Genomic DNA, 19,170 nt, shown 5'->3' with positions numbered 1-19,170 from the left:
CACCTGAGCTCCCCCGGCTTGGCCCTGCCCTCCCACCAGGTGCTCAATCACTGCTTCAAGCTGTGACTTGGCATTTCCACTGCACCTGTGCAACAGCAGCTAGCACTTGTGCCACAGAAATACTCCAGGCAAGTTCTGCTTGCAGACCGAGTTCTGGATAGCTGCCACTGTTCCGCTCCATCACCTGGGCCACACCACAGCTGTTCCATGACACATCAGCCCTAGCCCTGATGCGGGACTGGGGACATGGCCAGTGGGGACACGGCTGGTAAGGAACTCACCAGCACAGCACGCCATGTTAGTTTCACCTGTTCTCTTCCCACCTACTAAGAGGGATGGAGGTGAGTAAGGAAGAACATTGTTCACCCCACTAAAAGGTCACCAGGTGCTGGACAGCTGCAGTGGTTTCCATTCACAACAGTATCCATGTCTGGTGATGTGCAAGTCCCCTGGTACAGGAGAGACCAGGGCCTGCCCCGTGGTGGTTCGTCCTTTGCAGAGGCACCGGCACGGGCCCCTTTGGCGTCCCTGACTCCTGGCTGGGAGCGGTGAAGTTGGATGTGGCAGATCCTTTCCCACCACAGAGTGGCCCCAGCTTGTCCACCCCAGTTAACACCCAGCCCTAGGTCCCATAAGGCCCCATTTCAGAAATACGGAGTAGCTTCGCCAAATCCCACTAAGGCCATCGTGACTCCCATTATTTCACACAGCTTCCTCCATCCCAAGGCACAAATATCTTCATCAACACCCCCTAACTGAGCACTGGTGGCGGGGGCAGAGCAAGGGCAGACACCTGCTCCAGCAGGATCTGTGTGGAAGGTTGGATACACCAAAGAGATTTTTGGCAAGGCCCTTGTGTCAGTCACCAAAAGCAAGGAGGGATCCAACAGGCCGGGGTGAAAAGGCTCCAGATGGGAATCACTGGAGCTCAAGGTCATGGCACAGAACTGGGGCTTGAAAAATCACCAAGACATGTGAAGGCAGGAGCAACCCTGGGCAGGCTCCAGGTGCCCTGGGGAGCCTCTAGGAGAGACATCACTGCCGTGACAGCACTCAGAATTGATTTGTGGCATAGTCTGGTCACATCAAGTGGCAATAAAACCCTTAAGTGGCTTTGAGATAGCAAGCCCTGGTCATGTGGGATGAACAGTGGCTTTAAAAAAGATCACTAAATCCCACCAGTGCTACATATACAAACCTTATTTATTCTAAGGGTTCCTATTAAAGTGCCTTTTATTCCTGGCAGTAGGCAGTTTTACATTGCAAAACAACAGATGAGCCAGCAGCTGCTTTCAGTCCTGCCTGCCCGCAGGGGAGAGGGCTGCGCTGAGCACTGTCTGGCCGAGGCCCCTCGCACGCTGCATTTCAGGTGCCTGGACAAGGCCTTCCTGGCCGTGCACTTGCTGTGCCTCCACGGGGCTGCCCAGGACATGTCCCCTTCTGGAAACTGGTGGCAATCTGAAGCAGTTCCCACCCCAATCTCAGGCCTCGGCGGTGTCCTGGCTCGGCGTGCTGGCGTCTCGGAGGAGCGGCGTGGTCTCAGAGGGCTGGAGCGGGGGGCTCTGCGTGGCAGGGTCATGTGGGTGCTTCTCCTTGGCGGACTTCTAGAGAGGAGAGGGCAGAGGTTACAACCCCGCGGCACAGACCATACAGCACGCGTCACGCACAATACTCATGCCCCAGCCCCTTGGATTTCTGCACGGCCAGGAATCCTTTCCTGACGGAGTCTCAAACTGAGGGCGTTCACATCTCCTACCCTAATAGAGTTAGCTCTTGTCCTGCCCACCAGTCCTTGTAGCACCCCAGAAACACCCAGGCTGTAGAGCTGTCACCAGGTGGAGGAGTTATGGGTAAGCCAGCAGGCTGCACAGCCCCAGGCATCTACTAGCTGTACAACTCCCTATTTCTAGCTATAGGTGTCCCTATTCATTGCAGGGGAGTTGGAATAGATGACCTTTAAGAGTCCCTTCTAACTCAAACAGTGCTATGAAATGAACAGGGTCTTATCATGGACACAGACAAAACCAGGAGGTCTGCCTGGATGAACGAGTTGCTCCTGGCCAAGCAAACACACAATAAAGAAGCACGTATCCTCAAGAGAAGGGAACTACAGGCCAGGCAGCCTCACCTCGATCCCTGGGAAGCACCGGGAACTATTTCCAAGCACACTAAGAACAAAGTCATCAGGAGCAGTTAGCACAGAATCACCAAGGAAAAGTCACTTTTGACCAGTGTGATAACTTTGTGTGATGATTAGCAGCTTGGCAGATGAGGGCAGAGCTGTGGATATTGCCAACTTTGACTTCACTAAGGCGTTTGACACTGCCTCCTATATGATTCACATAGAGGGTACTGACCAACGGCCCGAAGTTACTGGAAGGCAGAACCGAGTAGCAAACCCCAGGGGTCAGTCCTGGGTCCGGCTCTGTTTAACATCTAACATCTTTATTAACGATCTAGATGATGGGGGCGGATGCAACCTCAGCAATTAGCAGGTGACACAAAGCTGGGAGGAGTGGCTCATACGCCAAAGGCTCACGCTGCCATCCCCAGGGACCTGGACAGGCTCGAGAAACGGCCAACAGGAGCCTGATGAGCTGCAGCAAGGGGAATTGTGAAGTCCTGCACCTGGGGAGCAGCAGCCCCAGGCAGCTGGTGGCAAAGCAGCTCTGCAGGAAGGGACCTGGCTCTCCACGAGCCAGCAATGTGCTTTTGCTGCAAGAAACCTAACGGTATCCTGGGCTGCACTGGGTGAAGCATTGCCAGCAGCTCAAGGTGATCCTTCCCCTCTGCTCAGCACTGATATAGACCTGAAGTACCATTTCCCAGCACCACAGAGATGTGTATCTATTGCAGAGTCCAAAGCAGGACTATTGAGATGATTAAGGGCATCTCATACAAGGAGAGGCCAAGAAAGCTGAAGCTGTACAGCCTGGAGAAGAGAAGGCTCAGGGGGATCTTAATTTGTTTAAGTGGCTGAAGGAAGAGTGCAAAAACCCAAAAGAGTGAGGCTCTTCTCAGTGGTAATCATGGACAAGAGGTGATGGGCACAAACTAAAACACAGGTGTGATCCGAACATCAGAAAATGCTTGGTTTTTTTTTTAATTTTTTCTTTTTTAAAAAAATCTGTGACCAAACACTGGGTCAGGTTGCACACAGAAGTGGGGGAATCTCCATCCTTGGGGATTCAAGAGCCATCTGGACATAGACCTGAGCAAGCAGGCCTAGGTGGCCCTGCTTGAACAGAGGGGTTGCAGGAGATGACCTCCACAGCTCCCTTCCAACTCCAATGATTCTGTGATTTTGTGTTTCTGTAATACAAACCCAGATGCTTGAAAAATCAAATTCCAGGGTGCCTCTGTCATCCCTGCCATTCAGCCCTCTTAAAAACTTACCTCCAGCTCTCAAACTCTTGCAGGGGTGAGAGGTGAGAAAAGCACCTCCTCACACCACATCTACATTTTATCCCAATCCTTGTTGATGCTATTAGACCAGGTACACAGGGAGTAGCAATAAGAGCGTGTTCTTGAAGCCTGGTTAAGTGCTAGCAGTAACACAGCTAAACCGTCCCAAATAAAGCCAGGAGACATCGCTGTGTCAAAGACTGCCAAGAGGACATATCCTCTGGACGCGTGGACAGGAAACATTTCCATGTGATTGGTTTTAAGCAAAGTTCAATCAACTCAGGATGAGAGAAGAGCGTGTTACCTTGGCTGGGTACCCACCTACAGTCTGGCTTCCCGCAACACCTTAACCGGAGGCAGCTTTCTGGCAGGGGGGGCCTGGGTGGCCTTATTACTGTCTGAGTTCTTTTTATTGCTACTCCAAAATAAAGAGCATTTTTCCTAGAAGATAATCAGGCTCGTTTATGGCGCACTTCGACACGAATTCCACGAGGGTCCAGTTTTAGGAGGTGATTTTAAAGAAGTTTCAATCACTGTTTAACTATATTCTAGTTATTAAGGAAGATTTCAAGATTTAGGTTAAACTAAGCCCTATGTAAGATTTCATTCAGCGCTGAGCCAGTTTTAAAATGGTCTGTTTGTGTATTAAATGTCTTCTTACTCAGGCTTTGGGTTGCGTTAGCAGAGAGCTCTAACGCAGCGTTTGGGCACGCGTGGTGCCCGTACAGGAATGGAACTGCAGATCCAACAGATGCATTTTAAACTGGCTCCAATGTAAACTAGACTAAGATTTAAGTGTTTCACAGTACCTCATCTGGACTGGTTTGACAGCTCACTGCTCGCTCTGGAAGCCAGAGAGATGTGAGACACGCTAGGAACGGGTTAAGCAAGAGCTTCACGCTGGCAGACACGTGAAGGTGTGGACAATGCCCCTCAGACATCGCCTGTGGCCTCCAGAGAGAGGAATGGGCGTGATTAGCAATCACCACTAGATCAGCAACACTTTGATCGAGGAACACACCTTGGCTGCAAATTGCTGCCTTCCAGTTTACAAGCTTTTATCTGTTCATTAGGCACAGAATTTAACGTGTTGTTGCATGGCTTCCTTTGAGATTTATAAAGCCATTAGGGCTATTGATTTACATTTCAGGTAGTCAGATGCTTCCTGCGGTTTATTTTAGTTCTAGCATTTGGTGAGGCTCTGGCTGAGCACCCAGATACAGCTGCCTCTTGCCCGGGTTTGAGACATTTCAAAAGCAGCTGTTCAGATGATTTGAGTGAATGGAGAAGGCAGCTTTTTTCCTGCCCTCTGCCATCATGGTTAAGGCTCTCTGATACCGGGAACTGAAGCCTGCACAAAGCAGGGTGAGGAAATAGCAGCCCAGGCTCTCAGACACAGCCGCCCCCAGGAAGCACCGACGTGTGCTGGGACACACTGGTGCTGTACAGCAGGGTGAAGCCTGCAGCCGCTTCCAGTTGCTAGAGCAGTGAGGGCGGGCACGCTCAGAGCACAGCTGCTCTGGGAGCATCACGGGGGTCAGCACTGAGCCCCAGCCCCAAGCACTGCTCCCCCACCGCCAGGTAACGCAGGGAGGAACAAGGGGATTTGGGATCATGTGTTTAAGTCAGTTAAGCAGTTGTAGGCTTGGTAGAAATCCAATTATGTGATACTTGGAGAACTCTAGAGCTATTTAAAGTGGGCTGGTATTAGCGTTTCAGTAAGGGCAGCTACAGGTTGAGCAGAAGCAGCCTCTTGCCCATGCTCTCACCTCAGCCACTCATCCTCTTCACTGCCTTTTCATCTCCACAAGCAGCCTCTTCTTATCTGCAGCTTTAGAGCCAGCTCAAGCCGTCTGGCTGTAACGCCAAGCTCAATAAGCTTGCTTTCATATAGGTTAGGGTAGGGAGCTAGATCTCTGCTTCAATGCTAAGCTCTCTAAAAGCTTTAGCTCTTATCAAATGAGGGTTTTGCAGCTGGAGACAGATCACCACAAAGTGCCAGAGCTGTTTTATATGCCATCCCCACAGCCTTACACTCGGATGGACGGGGCATCCAGGCCCACGCACTGCTCCCATGCACCCCCAGCTCCCTGCAGCCCTCAGAGGTCAGGGCTTCTCACCCATGGAGCCCTGAAGGCCTGACTGCCACAGCTATTTGGAACAGCTGCACTTGCAGAGAAATAAGCGTGTTTCTGTGTGATGGCACAGATCTGATACTTTACATGGAAATGAGATTGATGAGCCAAGCTTGTTCATTAGCTGGATGAGCTGAGAAATGCTTCCTCCCATGAGAACCCGCTTTGGTCACCACTGTGCACTGAGATGACCAGAATTGCTTTTATATCATTGATTTGCAGCCCAATTTCTTGATAGCTGAGGAAGTCCTGCTGTTACCTACTGGTGTCATTAGGACATGGTTCTGCTTAAGATTGTGACAGAATCATTATATCAGCCAATGTCTCATTAGGAGTGTTAGATTGTCAGCCCAATCTTTGTCATCTGATTTAACCTGATTTAACTAACAGCTCTTCCCATTTGATATCTGCAAGTTCTTACCTGACTCATCATCATGAGCACAGCTGAGATGATGAGCGGGATGCTGAGCCCGAGGAAGATGTACTGCAGGTAGTCTAAGATGGATGGGATCAGCACCAGGTTGGTGTAAAACTGCGAGAGGACTGAGCCGTCAATGTATCCACTCTGCCCAAGAAAGCAAAGTTGTGAGAGGCATTTCCCTTTCATCCACTGCTGTGACAGACCATTTGCGCAACTGCTCTCCCACCATGGATTGAGGAATTTAGGTCAGAGGCAGACAAACAGCTGGACATGCACACAGCTGTAGGACTGCACTCCCTGGCACACATTAGCATGCAGATGCCGGCAGCACTGTTCTGGGTTCTGTTTAACCCCACATCTAGGACAGAGCCAGAGGTCTGCCAAGCATAGTGCAGGGTTTTTCGGCTCAGAGGGATTAATCATGCAGCCAAGCAGTACAAAACCTTCTGTTGGCTGCTCAGTCTGGCTGGCTTAAAGCCTTGTTCAAAGTGGAGTTTCCCCAGCACTGCGGTTTCCCCCTTCCTGCACAAGACACTCTTCAGAATTCGGTCAAGGAAGGCAGCTCACCTCTGCAAACCACAGCAGTGGCATCACCACTGGCTGAATCCTCCCTGTTTGACTGTGGGGGTGGAAAAGAAACACACGTTTAGATTCCCGGTTCATCAGGCCACAGCTACTGTCACAATTCTTGCTAATGGGAAGAGTCTGGCAGACCAGCAGTGGCCAGGACACTGATGCAAGAAGGCAGCAATTCCTGCTGCTTCAGGGAGCTCTCTCCCCTCCAAGGACCAGGTTCATCTCAGGCCTTCTATGCAATGCAGTGCCAGCACTTCCATTTGAGTTTAATTGCCCAACAACAGCAAAATGTGTCATCCCAGATCTGGGCTCTGGGTACGATAACTCAGGAATTGGAATGTTGAACTTATTCAGCTCAGAGGCATCCCAGTCACCTGCATGGCACTGCAGAGCAGTGCTGCCAAGATCACAGCACAGGGGCTGCCTGCCAGTGTGCACAACAGAGCCAGCATTTGGATTTCAACTGCTCATTCAGGTGCATGAAGCACTGCAAGAGCTGAGCCAACAGGCAGGCATGCAGCACGGCCACAGGACAGCATCTGGAGGGAACAGCTGACACTACACGTCAGCCAGCTGGCTGCTGCAACGGTGACACTGCTAACATCAAAGCTGCCTCATCTGGCAGGGTGAGCTCTGCAGGGACCCCTGAGCCAGCAGCACTCCCTGCTGGAGGAGAAGACGGCCACTCGTAACAGTGAATCACTTACAGGATACCAGACACCTGCTTCATGTACTGGTTCAGCTGGAGCTTGATGGAGCAATTCATGGGGATGCCCGTCATCTGCATAGAAGGAGACCAATCAGTTCATCAGTACAGCTCACACAAATCACAAGCGCTCTGCAGAAAATTGGCTCTCCACTTTCTACCCCAGCTGCTCTGGGTGCCACTTTCCCAACGAAGCAATGAATTGGATCACTCAGAGATCCACTGCAGATGGCCAGGAGCAAGGCTGGGTTTCCATCTGTGTACCAGCACCAGTCAACCCCATGCTGCTCCCCAGGCACTGGGGATGACTGCTCACATGTGTAACGCACATGCTCAACAGGCAGACCGCATGAACACAGGGAAGTGCTTTACATGACATAGGGCTTGTGGGACCAAACCCAAGCAAGTTCAAGTTACCACATAGCACTTACAACCTGCAATTGATTCCCCGGGCACGGTGTTTTAACAGAAGCTTCTGTTTCTAAGCCTGATGGGCCTCTTCTGTTGTTGAACCTATCGGCACTTGTTTTGAGAATATACCAGTACACCAGTTCCTGCACACGGAATGTTTCACATAACAAGGACTATCTATCCACAGTTATCACCATCTAGCATCATAAACACACAGAGAACAACGCCACGCTTCTAAGATGGTCCTTTGGCATTGGTTCCTCATGACACTGCAGTTTTGTGACACATTAAGGGCAGAGTATTTTTGTTGGATTGTCCATATTTGTACTCAGCAGGCTGGGCTAGATAACAGTGAATTGTACTGTTATCAGAAGAGCTTTGATACTGTAATAAACTTAATTAGATTTCCGTAAATGTGATAAGAAAAGCAGAGAACCCAATGCCTAGGTAAGAAGCTTATCTTGCCTTACTTCAAGAGGGGATTGGCTTCTTGTTCAAGCTAACGCCACTGAATGCTTGAAAGCGTTCCACTCATGGCCACACACAGAGTGGGCCATGGGGGGAAAGAGCACAAAATCTTCTCCCCTTCAACAGTATGGATAAAGGCGGCTTGAGATGCCCCTGGTGCACTGACTTCACCCTTACGTTCAGTATGCACGAGGCGCAGCACCAAGGCTGGCAGCGCAGAAGCAGCCAGCCAGATGGGCAAGTCGGGATTGTGGAAAAAGCCAGCCCAAAAACAGCGGCAACACGTCCTGCTGCAAAGTGGTCTTCAGACTTTGTCAGTCAGCTCTCGTGGCCATACATGTTTACAGACCTGGGGCGTAACTGGGCTGCTGCCAGATACACCTCCTGGTGTCACGGGCCTTCCTGAGTCAGTGGAAAGAAAATGACTGCGCTTATCAAAACAATTATGATTACAATTAGTCCTGCAATTCCCTAGAAGCTAAGCTAAGAATTCAATTAGTTTATGACTTTGGCGTTTTTATCTGCACATGTCCTCGCCACTTTGCACTCTGGAACCTGCTCCAGTCAGTACCAGGAGAGCAGTGCGGGGCCGGCAGGCAGGGCGGCATGCTCCTGGCCCCACCGTGCAACCCGGCCTTGGGGAAGCCAGCCCTCCCAGCCCCACTGCATGGCCTAGGACCAGCCCTAGGGGAGCCAGCTCCCACAGCCCCTCACCGGGTGCACGTCAAGGAAGAGCGCGTGCTCCTCCCTGCTGGGGTGCAGGCCTTCAACGGCATCCAGCAGGCTTGGGTCGGCGTTGTAGAAGTGAGGGTGGGAGATGAACATCGGTGCATCTGGGTGAAAATAGACATAACTTAAGCTCGTCCATCTGAGAACATGTTGATATTTCCAAGCCATTGCAGGATTTTTTTCTGAACATGCTTTTCTATCCTTCTCTCCTGGCAGCTTGTTGCACCAGGAAGGTTCAGATCCCACATGTAAGCCACACTCACCCCACACACTGCCAAACACTCATCATCCGCAGATATGGGTAGAACACTGAAGACCGAATTCTCAATCCTGAGTGACCTCTACTCACTGTCCAAAGTCAAAGTTTAGCTTGGCAGTTACACAGCCAGCTCCCAGCCTGGGGGAGGCAATGCTCCATCCTGCCCTCAGCCATTCCATGAACAAGCAGAGGGCTCTGGGCACAAGGGCTTTCCCACTCTCTCTCCTTGCTCACAGAGGAGTACACACAGACCCCTGAGTTATCTTCCAGCACGCCACCAGGGAGCAGAGCAAGTTTTTGGACAGGTAACCCCATCCCACCTGCCCCAGACTTCAGTATGGAAGGGGGAACCGCAGGAGGACTCACTCAGCCTGCAGGAGCTGACGTTCAAGATGCCGGACTGCCTGCAGGGACAGAAGCCTTCATTGGGGGGATAATCTGTGCCATTGGCAAAGAGTGTTTTCGGTGCCACGAAGCGATAGGTGGGGACACCCTTGAACTCCCCCGACTGCTCGTACACCAGCGTCATGGATCTGGAAGTGTTTTGGTGAAGAGGGATCAGGATTAGCCAACAGGTTCTCAGCACAGAAACAGGCTCTTATCTTCACTGGATAAGATGCAGTTGCAATGTAACTTAGACTTTGAGATCAAGATAAACACTCTGAGCAGAGCTTTGGATTGGGAATGAGTATCTAAGCCATTTGCTTTCCATGTTTTAAGCACAAATACAGGGCTGGTCAGGACTAGTTATGGAGGGAACCACCTAAGCTTATAAATCTGTTTGCAGAATCCAGAATAGATTTGTTTAAGGGCATGGAGTAATCCCCATGGCTGCTCTCCCAGAGATAATGCCGTCTTTGTGCCAGCACAGGCTCTGAGATAGAAGTGCTCTGTCACAGCAGATGGATACCGCCTAAATCTCTGTTTTCCAGCACACAGCCATCAGGGGAGTGGAAAATTTTACCTTATGAACTACACTACGCAGCAAGATTTTAATCTAGGTAAAAGAGCAGAGACTTTACACTGCATGCATCAGTAGATGCATGTTTCCACGAAGGAAGTTTGATCCTTCACATTTAAGCAAGACCTGTGGGGGTGCAGACAGCCCGGCCAGCCAAGAGGGATGCTCGTTGCTACAGCTGCCTTCTGCACAGCAGTGATGTGCACGCTTCTGGGCTGTGCTCACCGTCCAGCAAGGCTCACAGGAAACCAAGCTTCCCACTTGATTTTACACCTTGGCAAAAACACGCTCCATCCTCCACAAGACCTCCATAGTTCTACAAAACCAGGTAGTGTGTTTAAACTTTGACTACCAGTAAACTTCTCCGTAAGTCCTTGGCTCTGAGTCATTTTGGTATTTGCTGATGGCTCTTGTGCAGAGGAATTCCTGCGCTAATGCTGGGCTCAGCTGACTTCGCTTGTTGGCTGAGGTCATTGTTCTCTATTCAGCAGGAGCACTTTGCTTGTTTTGCAGCAACCGCAAAGCCTAAATCACTATTATCATTCCCCAGCTGGGAACAGAGCTTTGTATCAGGCTGCCTCACTTCCCCTTCTTCCAGCCTCAGGGTGTTTCCACAGGAGCAGGGCAGACTCAGGAGGAACTTTAACCTCTGCACATTCAGCTGAGGCCAGGGCATCACACAGGCACAGCTGTGCGTGAAGCAGAAGGCTTGCACATAACAAAAATGAAGCAGTGTAGGAGCAGTGGCACAGCCCCCAGCTGTAACAGCTCTGTGGCCAAACAGCACTTCCTTCTGACAATCCTTATTTCTAACCTTCCTCTTCCCACATCGTGTCTAGACAGGTTCTCGATACAGGTAAATTAGGCTTCCAGAAGGTGTTTAAGAACATCACAAGATGCAGGCAGACAGCTCTACACTCTTTGCAATGCTCTGACGCTACAACACCAAATTGTAGCAGAATCTTTAACTGCAGGACTAGTCCCAAGCCCTCTGCATCACCGCACAGCACTCTGCGTGCACCAGACACCCACTGCATTTCCTGCCATCAGCACAGGGACAGCAGCTCCTTGCCTGCTGCAGCCTCACCTGCAGGCATCGGGGCTGTAGAACTCCAGTGATGTTGGGGACATGTATGGCGGCCACATCTCCCCTGCCGTCCCATTGATCATGTTGCACTCATTGCTCCGCCAGTAGTTCACCTGTGGGGTGGATGCAGAGAGAAGAGCTCAGTGCTATCAGCTCGATGTCAGCTTCCACCCCTGCCGCTCCCTTGCACAGGAGCTGGGGGCAGCAAGGCTGGAGAACTTTCAGGATGGGCTCAACTGAACGCTCCTCACCACCGGGAAAGGTCATTCTGCCTTTGCTTTGACACTGAACAGAAGTTGTGGGAGAAGTCCCATAGGAACTTGCTTCCAAACCTGTGACCCAGCGATACAACGGCACCAAGAGCTTTCAGTTTACCTTGCTCTACATGATCAGACAGTGCTCCTGTACTAGAGTTTTGCTGCCTGATGCTCACCTTTTTCAAGCCATTCCACGAATCCACCATATGAACTTGACTGATGTCCTTCATGCCCGTATTCACCGTGAACAATCCGGAATTGGTGTTGTTAAACTGCAGAGAGAAGAAATTCACCTGTAATCCATTACATGCAGAAAGATTGCAGGATGTTAACACCCACACATGCCTCATCAGCTCTAGGAGTACTCCATGTACTGCAAGCTTCTCAAGTTTTATTTTGGTTGCCAGAGACAGCTTCCAACACATAGATTTCTGCTTGAGGGGAAAATTAAGGTGCCTTACACAACCACCAACAAACCACATGGCTGCTCCAAGGAGTTTGTGAAGGGAACGGTCTGCACATTCAATAACAAGGGCAATATGTCAGGGACTTGAGGGTTCCCAACAGGAGTTTACTCACCTCTACAAATACGCCAAATTTCCCCTTGTACGGCATCAGACCAGGGACAAGCGCATTTATTGTGTCTAAAAGAGGGTCTTCATAGCCCCACAAGATCTCCCCCACTGTCCGGTTTATGAAGGCCTCCTGCTTCAGGCCAGCCAGGGCCCCGCTCAGCAACAATTTCACAAAACTGGGCAGGTTTTCCATCATGACAGCTGCTCCCTGTGAACGAAACCAATCCCTGAGACATGAGCCCTGCCTTTGGCAGAGAGGATGCAATGCATCTTCAGCACTCAGCACAGCACCCTACAGAAGCCCTTCAGACAGCCCGAGGGGCACCACTCAGCCCACAGCTGGGAAGAAAGCAGCTTGTGGCAGCAGCCACAGAGGGGTCACAGGTTTCATTTCCCCAGATGATGCTCAGATGAGGTTGAAGATGTGAGTCCAGCCTCTCTAACCACACTGATTTTGGAAGGGTAGCAGCCCAGTGTGAGAACCGACACACAGAGAACTGCATTCTATAAACTAAACCACCTCATGGCTTGATTGAATTCAAGTCCAACAAGAAAAGAAGCTTCAGGCTAGCACAGACCATCACCACCCGCCCCGCCAGCCAGCATGTCTCTGGGAAGCAAGTCCTTACCAACATCAAGATGTTCGGCATCACTATGTACTCATCTTCAGTGCCGTTGGACAAATCCGGCCGGAAGAAGAGCTGCCGGTACCCCAGGTAGGAGACGGTGTCGTTGTCGTGGAACGTGATGTTTGTTTTATACCTGAACTCTCTGCAAAGAGACAGGAGAGACCATGGGGACCTTCCCCCATGTGGTGCCAATCGCACTGTCTGTGAAGCAAGGGCAGGCCTGGGCTTGCTGCTGAAGAGCAGAGGAAGGAGAGCAAACCCCAGTGAGGAGCACCAGGCTGCAGGAGAGGCAGTAGAACAGCTACTGAGAAACCTATCCCTATGAGAGAGATGTCCAGATAAGTCAATTTACACCCACACATAGAAACCACCTCTAAAGCAGAAGAGGACCAGACAAGATGGAACAAGGTCCGCTGTCAAACCCGTGTGAATTTGTCCTAGAGCTCCCTACTGGCTCCTGGGCAGCCCCATGTGAAGCACAACCCCCACGCAGCATCCCTAGCTCTGCTGCTCCTCTCTGGGTCACGCTTCTGCATGCTGCCCAGCTTCCGCTTGCTGCAAGCTGTTGGGGAGCCCAGCTGCAATGCTCTGCTGCAGCACGAGGTTGTCCCCAGCATCCTAAACCAGTTACAGCTCCATGGGGAGCTGCAGCTCAACACACCAGCAGAAACAAAGTCCTTTATTGTGGATCCTGTTTTATGGTCCGTGATAGGGCAAGGCACTAATCTTGCTCAACAGGAACATAAGGACATTAATAAGCTTTACCCCTTTGTTTATTCTTACTCGGTGTAAGTGAAGCCTTTTCCCCAAGCCAAGTGACTGATGCAATCACAACATACAGAATCCACACAGTTCTGTGGCATGACCAGCAAACCCAGGGGAAATGAGGGCATCTACATACTGCCAGGTTTCCCCCCCAGCATTACTCAAACAGCTTCAGGATTAGACCAGTAATCTTCCCACATGAGCTTGCTTATGCTGCTGACCTGACTTTGCCTACATGTGTAGGCACTAACATGTCAGATACTGTTACTTACGGGTAAGTTCACATGCTCAGTTCAATATCTCCCATCACTTCGCACACCAGGTCCAGAGAGGGGCTTCAGCCACCATCCTTACCCATGGCAAATAGATCAAGCCCTGCTGTTGTTGAACCCAACCAAGTTGCAGTGCTCCGTACTGGTTCTCAGGACCAGATTATTCATGTTAGGCAAATTCTACATCTCATTATGTTAGCTGATAGGTCTTAGACCAATGCAGGAAGTCTGAAGCTTCATATCAAGGAGATTCCAGCTCTGGAGCTGGATTCCTAAATGCACAGTGAAGATTAAACTAAAGCCCACTCTGAGGATAGGCCTTGCCCACCACCATACCAACAGCCAGTGGGTCCCAGCACAGGACCAAGCCCCACAGGTCACGCTGAAGCACCAAGCAGCCTCGCATCCCTGTCAGCCAGAGGTCCTACTGATGGTTTTAGCAAGATCAGTGCAATTACACCACATTTGGATTGCTTTAAAACTCTATGCCATCAGACTCAGACCAGCTGTGCTAATGCCATGTGGCCCTCCTGGAGGAGCCAGCTAAGAGCCCGGCAGGCAGCACAGCAGCCCAGTTCATGCACAGCTAGACTACAAGCAGTACCTGACCTGTAAACATACGGCCCACGCTGGTTCACCTTCGGCTTCGCTCCCTGGAGGACCTCTTTGGGGTTCTGCACTTCGAAGAGGTTCACCGTCAGATAAAAAGGAACAGGGATGTCCCTCCACATTTTGAAGGAGATGCTGCTGGGGTCAATCCTCACATTCTGCAAAGAAAGAGAAAGAAGACGTGCTGCTTGGCCTTGGAGGCTGAGCACATCCACCCCTGCCTCCTGTACCAGGCCCAGCTGAAGGCAGAAGTTTCAGCAGTGGATCTCTAGAGGACACAGCACATTATGCAAACAGAAACAGAGCCAGTTCCAAACTGCAAACTTATGTATGCAGAAGCATCAAGTACATGCCAGAGGATGTCTGCAGGCTTATTTATTCAGGCTCAGCTTGCCAGACTCCTACCCACAAGGTCTCAAAGCTGTTTCGAAGTACTGAAGGCTTTCACTGTGCTAGACAAGCCAGCACTGAATTATTTACAGCTCTGGAGGTTTGACTTGCCTGGCACAAACAAGCCCATCCCAAAGGCTTCCACTTGCTTGCCAGGCATGGCAGCTCCACACAGCCAGAGCCAGGCATAGGCCAGGAGAACTACAACTACAGACCACGCAGCTCTTGGGTCATCCCAAAACAGGTGAAGAGAATGGCGATGGCAACCAAACTGCATCCAAGTTGCTTTTGCTTCCTCTCAGTTGTGATCCTGCAGTGATCCATGTTTGTCTTAATGTAGGTCAAACGCAGCGCACAGCGGTTTTCCATATCGCTGTCCCATTTTCCATGAAACTACCACAGACGCACAGGCTTCACCCAAGCCCTCACCTCCTCCCCACTCCCAGTGCCAGGAGCTGGCCACCTGCCTCCAGTCCCTCCCTGCCTCCTGGGGGCTGCCTTACAGACCAGCATACCAAGAGCTTGTACCTTCCTAATCACCTATTTTGGGTGCGCTCCACTATAATCTTTGCTTCCTCTGCAAGTACAAGCTCTTGCTGCAGTTAAATAATGCAGCTCAGAACTGGGTTTGATCCACTAATTGGCAAAGGCACGTGGGCATTATCCAGCTCCAGCTCAGCCCCATAGCAGCTTGCTTTGACCCTCGTGGCAGGGGCAAGGAGAAAGCTACCAGCAGTGTCACTGGCCTCAGTGACTTCAGGGCAGAGAAGCAACTATGGGACAAGAGCAATCATTCAGATTGTTTTATAACCTCCTCCCCGTGCACCCAGCAGGGTCTGAACACCAACATCTGCTTTCATTTACTTGTTTGTTCTGCTTTGCACTCCTCGGGCTTCTCATCGCATATGTATGCATTTACATAACACACACATGGGGCTGCATCCTGACCGCCCGCTGCCCTTCTCAGCCCCTTCCTGTGGGAGCCCAGCAGCTCCAGGCCCTGCACAGAACCATGGGATCACTGAGGTTGGAAAAGACCACTAAGCTCATCGAGTCCAACTGTAACTGGTACCACTACATAAGACGCTGAGCAGAGCAGCTTTGGAGTCAAGCCACACAGAGGTTAACACGAACGTGGCACGTGTCTGAAATAAAAATAGAATATTTTTCACTCAGATGGGTTACAAAGGGTCACTGGGTGGTCTGACATCTCCTGACTGTGCTGAGTTCCTCAAGAACTGCAAGGAACTGTTTACCACGTGTCTCTTCCAAAGACAGCGCCGTAAGCACTGAGGACAAAGAGGACATCAACACTCCATTATTTCTTTTCCATTTGACTTTAAGCCGTGTAAGAATTTGGGATCCTTTGGATCATGCGGAAGATGAAAAAAAGCCATCGGACATGCTTGAGATGAAGTGAGTCCTGAGGAAAAAGAAAGGTCAGACTTGTCCTCTTCTCGTTGACATTCACTAGAAAGTAGCCAAATTGGGAAGTTCCCCAGAAGAAGGGAAGTCCGTTTGCACTGATCATGCCATATGTCGTACAGGTGCCAGTCAGCCTTCTGCTTGTAGCACCAGCTCTGCATGGCCAACAGATTGGACGAAGACCAACTTTGGCTTAAGCCAAAGGTCTGCCTGGCTCCACGCAGCCAGCGGCACTGCCAGAGCCACGTGTTCCTGCAGAAGCTTGTTCCTGACAAAGACACGGTGGTACATGCAGCTACAGCCACTTGCTATTCACATCCTGTGCCAGCGGAGTCTTTCTAAGTGTTGAACTGGGTAGGTGTGAGCTTGGAGGAACTCCAAGGCAGACAGACCCTCCCCTGCAGGTAGTGGGAAAGGTTTGGCTGGATCTGGGGATGAGGCCATGTATCGCGCTGATGCAACAGGGGTTTGGTTGGTGGGGGGCTGCAGAGGGGCCTCTGTGAGCAGAGTGCAGCAGCTGCCCTAAGTCAGAAATCTTTTGCTCATGATGGTAATTGGCATGCAGCCTCCCTTTTCTCACCTCAACCCTTGAGCCCTTTCCATTGTATTTTCTCCCTTTCTTTGAGCATTGGTCTCAGGGCTCTGTGCAGCGGTCACTGAGCAGACCAAGGGCTCAGCCCACAGCCCTGTGCCATAACCACATGGGACCAATGCCATGCCAGCAGCAGGACCCCTCCCGGCAGCCAGGAACCCCCACAGAGAGGTGGCTCTTGTGCTTCTCTCTTGGACATCACCCCATGCACGAGGCAAGAGCTCCATCCGAGCACTGCAGCGCATCACCCATGCTGTTACTGGTAACTGAGAGAGCAATCTACCAGCGCAAGCCTTCATATGCAGTTACCAGAAGGAGCACCCAGCGCTTTCCCCAGCAGCACCAGCAGCCACCCACCAGCGCCAGCTGAGCACAACCCCTGCTAAGGAGGAACGCGGTCCCAAACAGCCCCAGCACTCCTGCAACGGAGCACGGAATACCCGAGCCTAGATCTATCCCCGCTGAGATCTTAAGGATGCTGCAAGCTGGAGGAACAGCCCTGATGCAGCCCCTCTGGTGCGCGGCTCTCATCGTTCCCTTGAGAGAACAGACGATGGAAAACACTTACAGCAGCACGCCCAACCTCGCGCAGCCCCCGGCCCGCTAACCTTGACGACCTGATCCTTGATGATGGCGGGCCCGGCCAGCAGCAGGCAGCCGCCCAGCAGCAGGCAGGCGATCCCGAGCACCCCCAGCCCCACCGCAGCCCTGCGCTTGGCCGCGGCCATGGCTCGGGGAGGGCCCTGCCCCGCGCCGCTTTATGCCCCGGGCCCGGCGGGGCCCAGCAGCGGAGCGGGGCGGGGCGGGACCGCCCCTATGGGCCGAGCCGAGCGGGGCCGGGCCGCCTCGGGGCGGAAGCTGCGGCCGCTGCGTGCGGTCCGTTCCGGCCTAAGAGCGGGCTCCGCTCACGGCTGCTGCCGCGCTGGAGGGTTTGAACCGACGGCCTCCGGGGCTGCGCGGCTCGCACGGCCAGCACACGCCGGGCTGTCACGCAGACCCATGGCACCGGAGGGCGCTTAAGGCGTTTCCGAGAAAAAAAAAACATCTTAAAACGCAGTACTGCGCTCATTGGTGCGTGCTTCTGGCCGCGCGTTGCTTTGGGCTGGCAGTCCGCTCTGCCCGCCGGGCACGGCTTGGTGCGGTGCAGAACAGCACTTGACGGATTTCTCCAGCTTTTGGGTTTTTTTTCCATCCCCAGGCTTCCAAGGAAAAGCTTCGTGGGTGTGTACATGTGCGACTCAGTGATGGGTCAGCATGGGCACTTACGATGCGCATTCAGCAGTATTCAGAGGCTTTCTCCAAATTAGCCCAAGTCTTGATTATCCCAGCTTGTTCCCTGCAGGCCACAACACACCAAAACCACCTCTTCCACTACTCCCTCAATCATATGTAATCCACACTCAGCATCACCCAGACATGCCTTGTTTTCCTCCCTGGGGTCCCACCCCTCTGGTCCGGATGGTGCTGCCACTTGGAGGCCCGCTGAGGCCAGCATCGAGCTGAAACCCTCACTCCAACTCCTAGCACACTCCCTTACACAGACGGGGAACGTTCACAGTACACCTGTTCGTTTGTTTAACTCTTCAGCCTCTTTTCCACTTTCCAAACAAAAGTGTTTGACCTCAGACACTACTGCAAGTAGTTTTGAGACTTCCCTTCTCAGCATCCTTAGCATACAGGAACTGCTCTGTAGCACTTCAGCTCACCAACGCAGTACTATTTCCACATGGTGCACAGCTGGGATGAAAGAGCATTCCCAGAGGTATTCTTCAAGCCAGTACTACTTCGGTTACAAACTTTGCTTAATAGACTAAAGCCGTGCAGCCCTAGGGGGCTGGTTCAAGGGCTGCAGACTTACTACCAGCATTTCACAACCACCATCACCCAGCCATCAGATTGCCAGAGCCAGCAGAGAAGGTTGCTGGCTGTCAAAGGGACTTCAGTATATTTTGGATGGTTTTCACTACACTAATGCATGAACACTGCATGCAGTACCTGGCCCTCTGCTGGGTAATGCAGTATTACTAAACCTTCCAACTCTGGAAGCATTTGCAGTTCTATGTTACATTACACACGCACGTTTGCATGGCGGTAACAGCCAAAGAACACTGTGACCAGCACTGAGCTCATCAATCCACAGAGAGTTATGTAAACCCTTACACAACCTCAGAACCACCCGAGGCATCAGCCAGGCACGTGCAGGCCTTGTCTAAGGCAGTTTCATAACTCCTTTGTATTTAGAAATTAAGTAAACAGAATTTATTAGACTGTAATTAAGTAACTAAAATAGCTGCTCAAAGAATTTAAGCACCAGCAATATTTGTGGATGCAACAATTTTATTGGAATGAACATGCGCACAGCAACTTTTTCTTGGAAACAAGGGATCTCCACTTCAGTTACCACCCCTCAGGCGCAGCACCAGGTGCAGGGTGGACTCCTTCTGGATGTTGTAGTCGGACAGAGTGCGCCCATCTTCCAGCTGCTTGCCAGCAAAGAT

The 19,170-nt window shown here is 51.5% G+C and overlaps 2 protein-coding genes across 3 annotated transcripts in view; both read right to left on the bottom strand.

Annotated features, from left to right (window-relative positions):
* Window positions 1,188-17,473, bottom strand: SCARB1 (scavenger receptor class B member 1). Its single transcript, XM_021413005.1, has 12 exons — window positions 17,281-17,473; window positions 14,266-14,423; window positions 12,620-12,761; window positions 11,995-12,198; window positions 11,592-11,687; window positions 11,159-11,271; window positions 9,477-9,643; window positions 8,837-8,955; window positions 7,245-7,318; window positions 6,529-6,580; window positions 5,962-6,105; window positions 1,188-1,604 (listed from the first exon to the last, which is right to left on the bottom strand). Exons 1-12 carry the CDS (start codon window positions 17,398-17,400, stop codon window positions 1,482-1,484), a joined length of 1,512 nt encoding a protein of 503 aa, XP_021268680.1. The 5' UTR covers window positions 17,401-17,473; the 3' UTR covers window positions 1,188-1,481.
* UBC (ubiquitin C) overlaps window positions 18,992-19,170 on the bottom strand; it is a 1,389-nt gene continuing 1,210 nt past the window's right edge. For both annotated transcript variants that reach the window (XM_021412491.1, XM_021412489.1), the window contains exon 3: window positions 18,992-19,170. In XM_021412491.1, the coding sequence (XP_021268166.1) occupies window positions 19,066-19,170 (105 nt within the window). In that variant the 3' untranslated portion in view covers window positions 18,992-19,065.

Source organism: Numida meleagris, chromosome 14 (genome assembly GCF_002078875.1).
Source record: "Numida meleagris isolate 19003 breed g44 Domestic line chromosome 14, NumMel1.0, whole genome shotgun sequence".
In the NCBI taxonomy this organism is placed as follows: Eukaryota; Metazoa; Chordata; class Aves; order Galliformes; family Numididae; genus Numida; species Numida meleagris.
This window is presented reverse-complemented; position numbering and strand designations above follow the sequence as displayed.

Coding starts and splice junctions, on each gene's coding strand:
- SCARB1 (XM_021413005.1), bottom strand. CDS start 17,400: ATGGCCGCGGCCAAGCGCAGGGCTGCGGTGGGGCTGGGGGTGCTCGGG. Junction 8,956..9,476: donor CGTCAGCTCCTGCAGGCTGA/GTGAGTCCTCCT, acceptor ATTTTCACCCAG/ATGCACCGATGTTCATCTCC. Junction 1,605..5,961: donor TGCTCATGATGATGAGTCAG/GTAAGAACTTGC, acceptor TCTCCTCTCTAG/AAGTCCGCCAAGGAGAAGCA.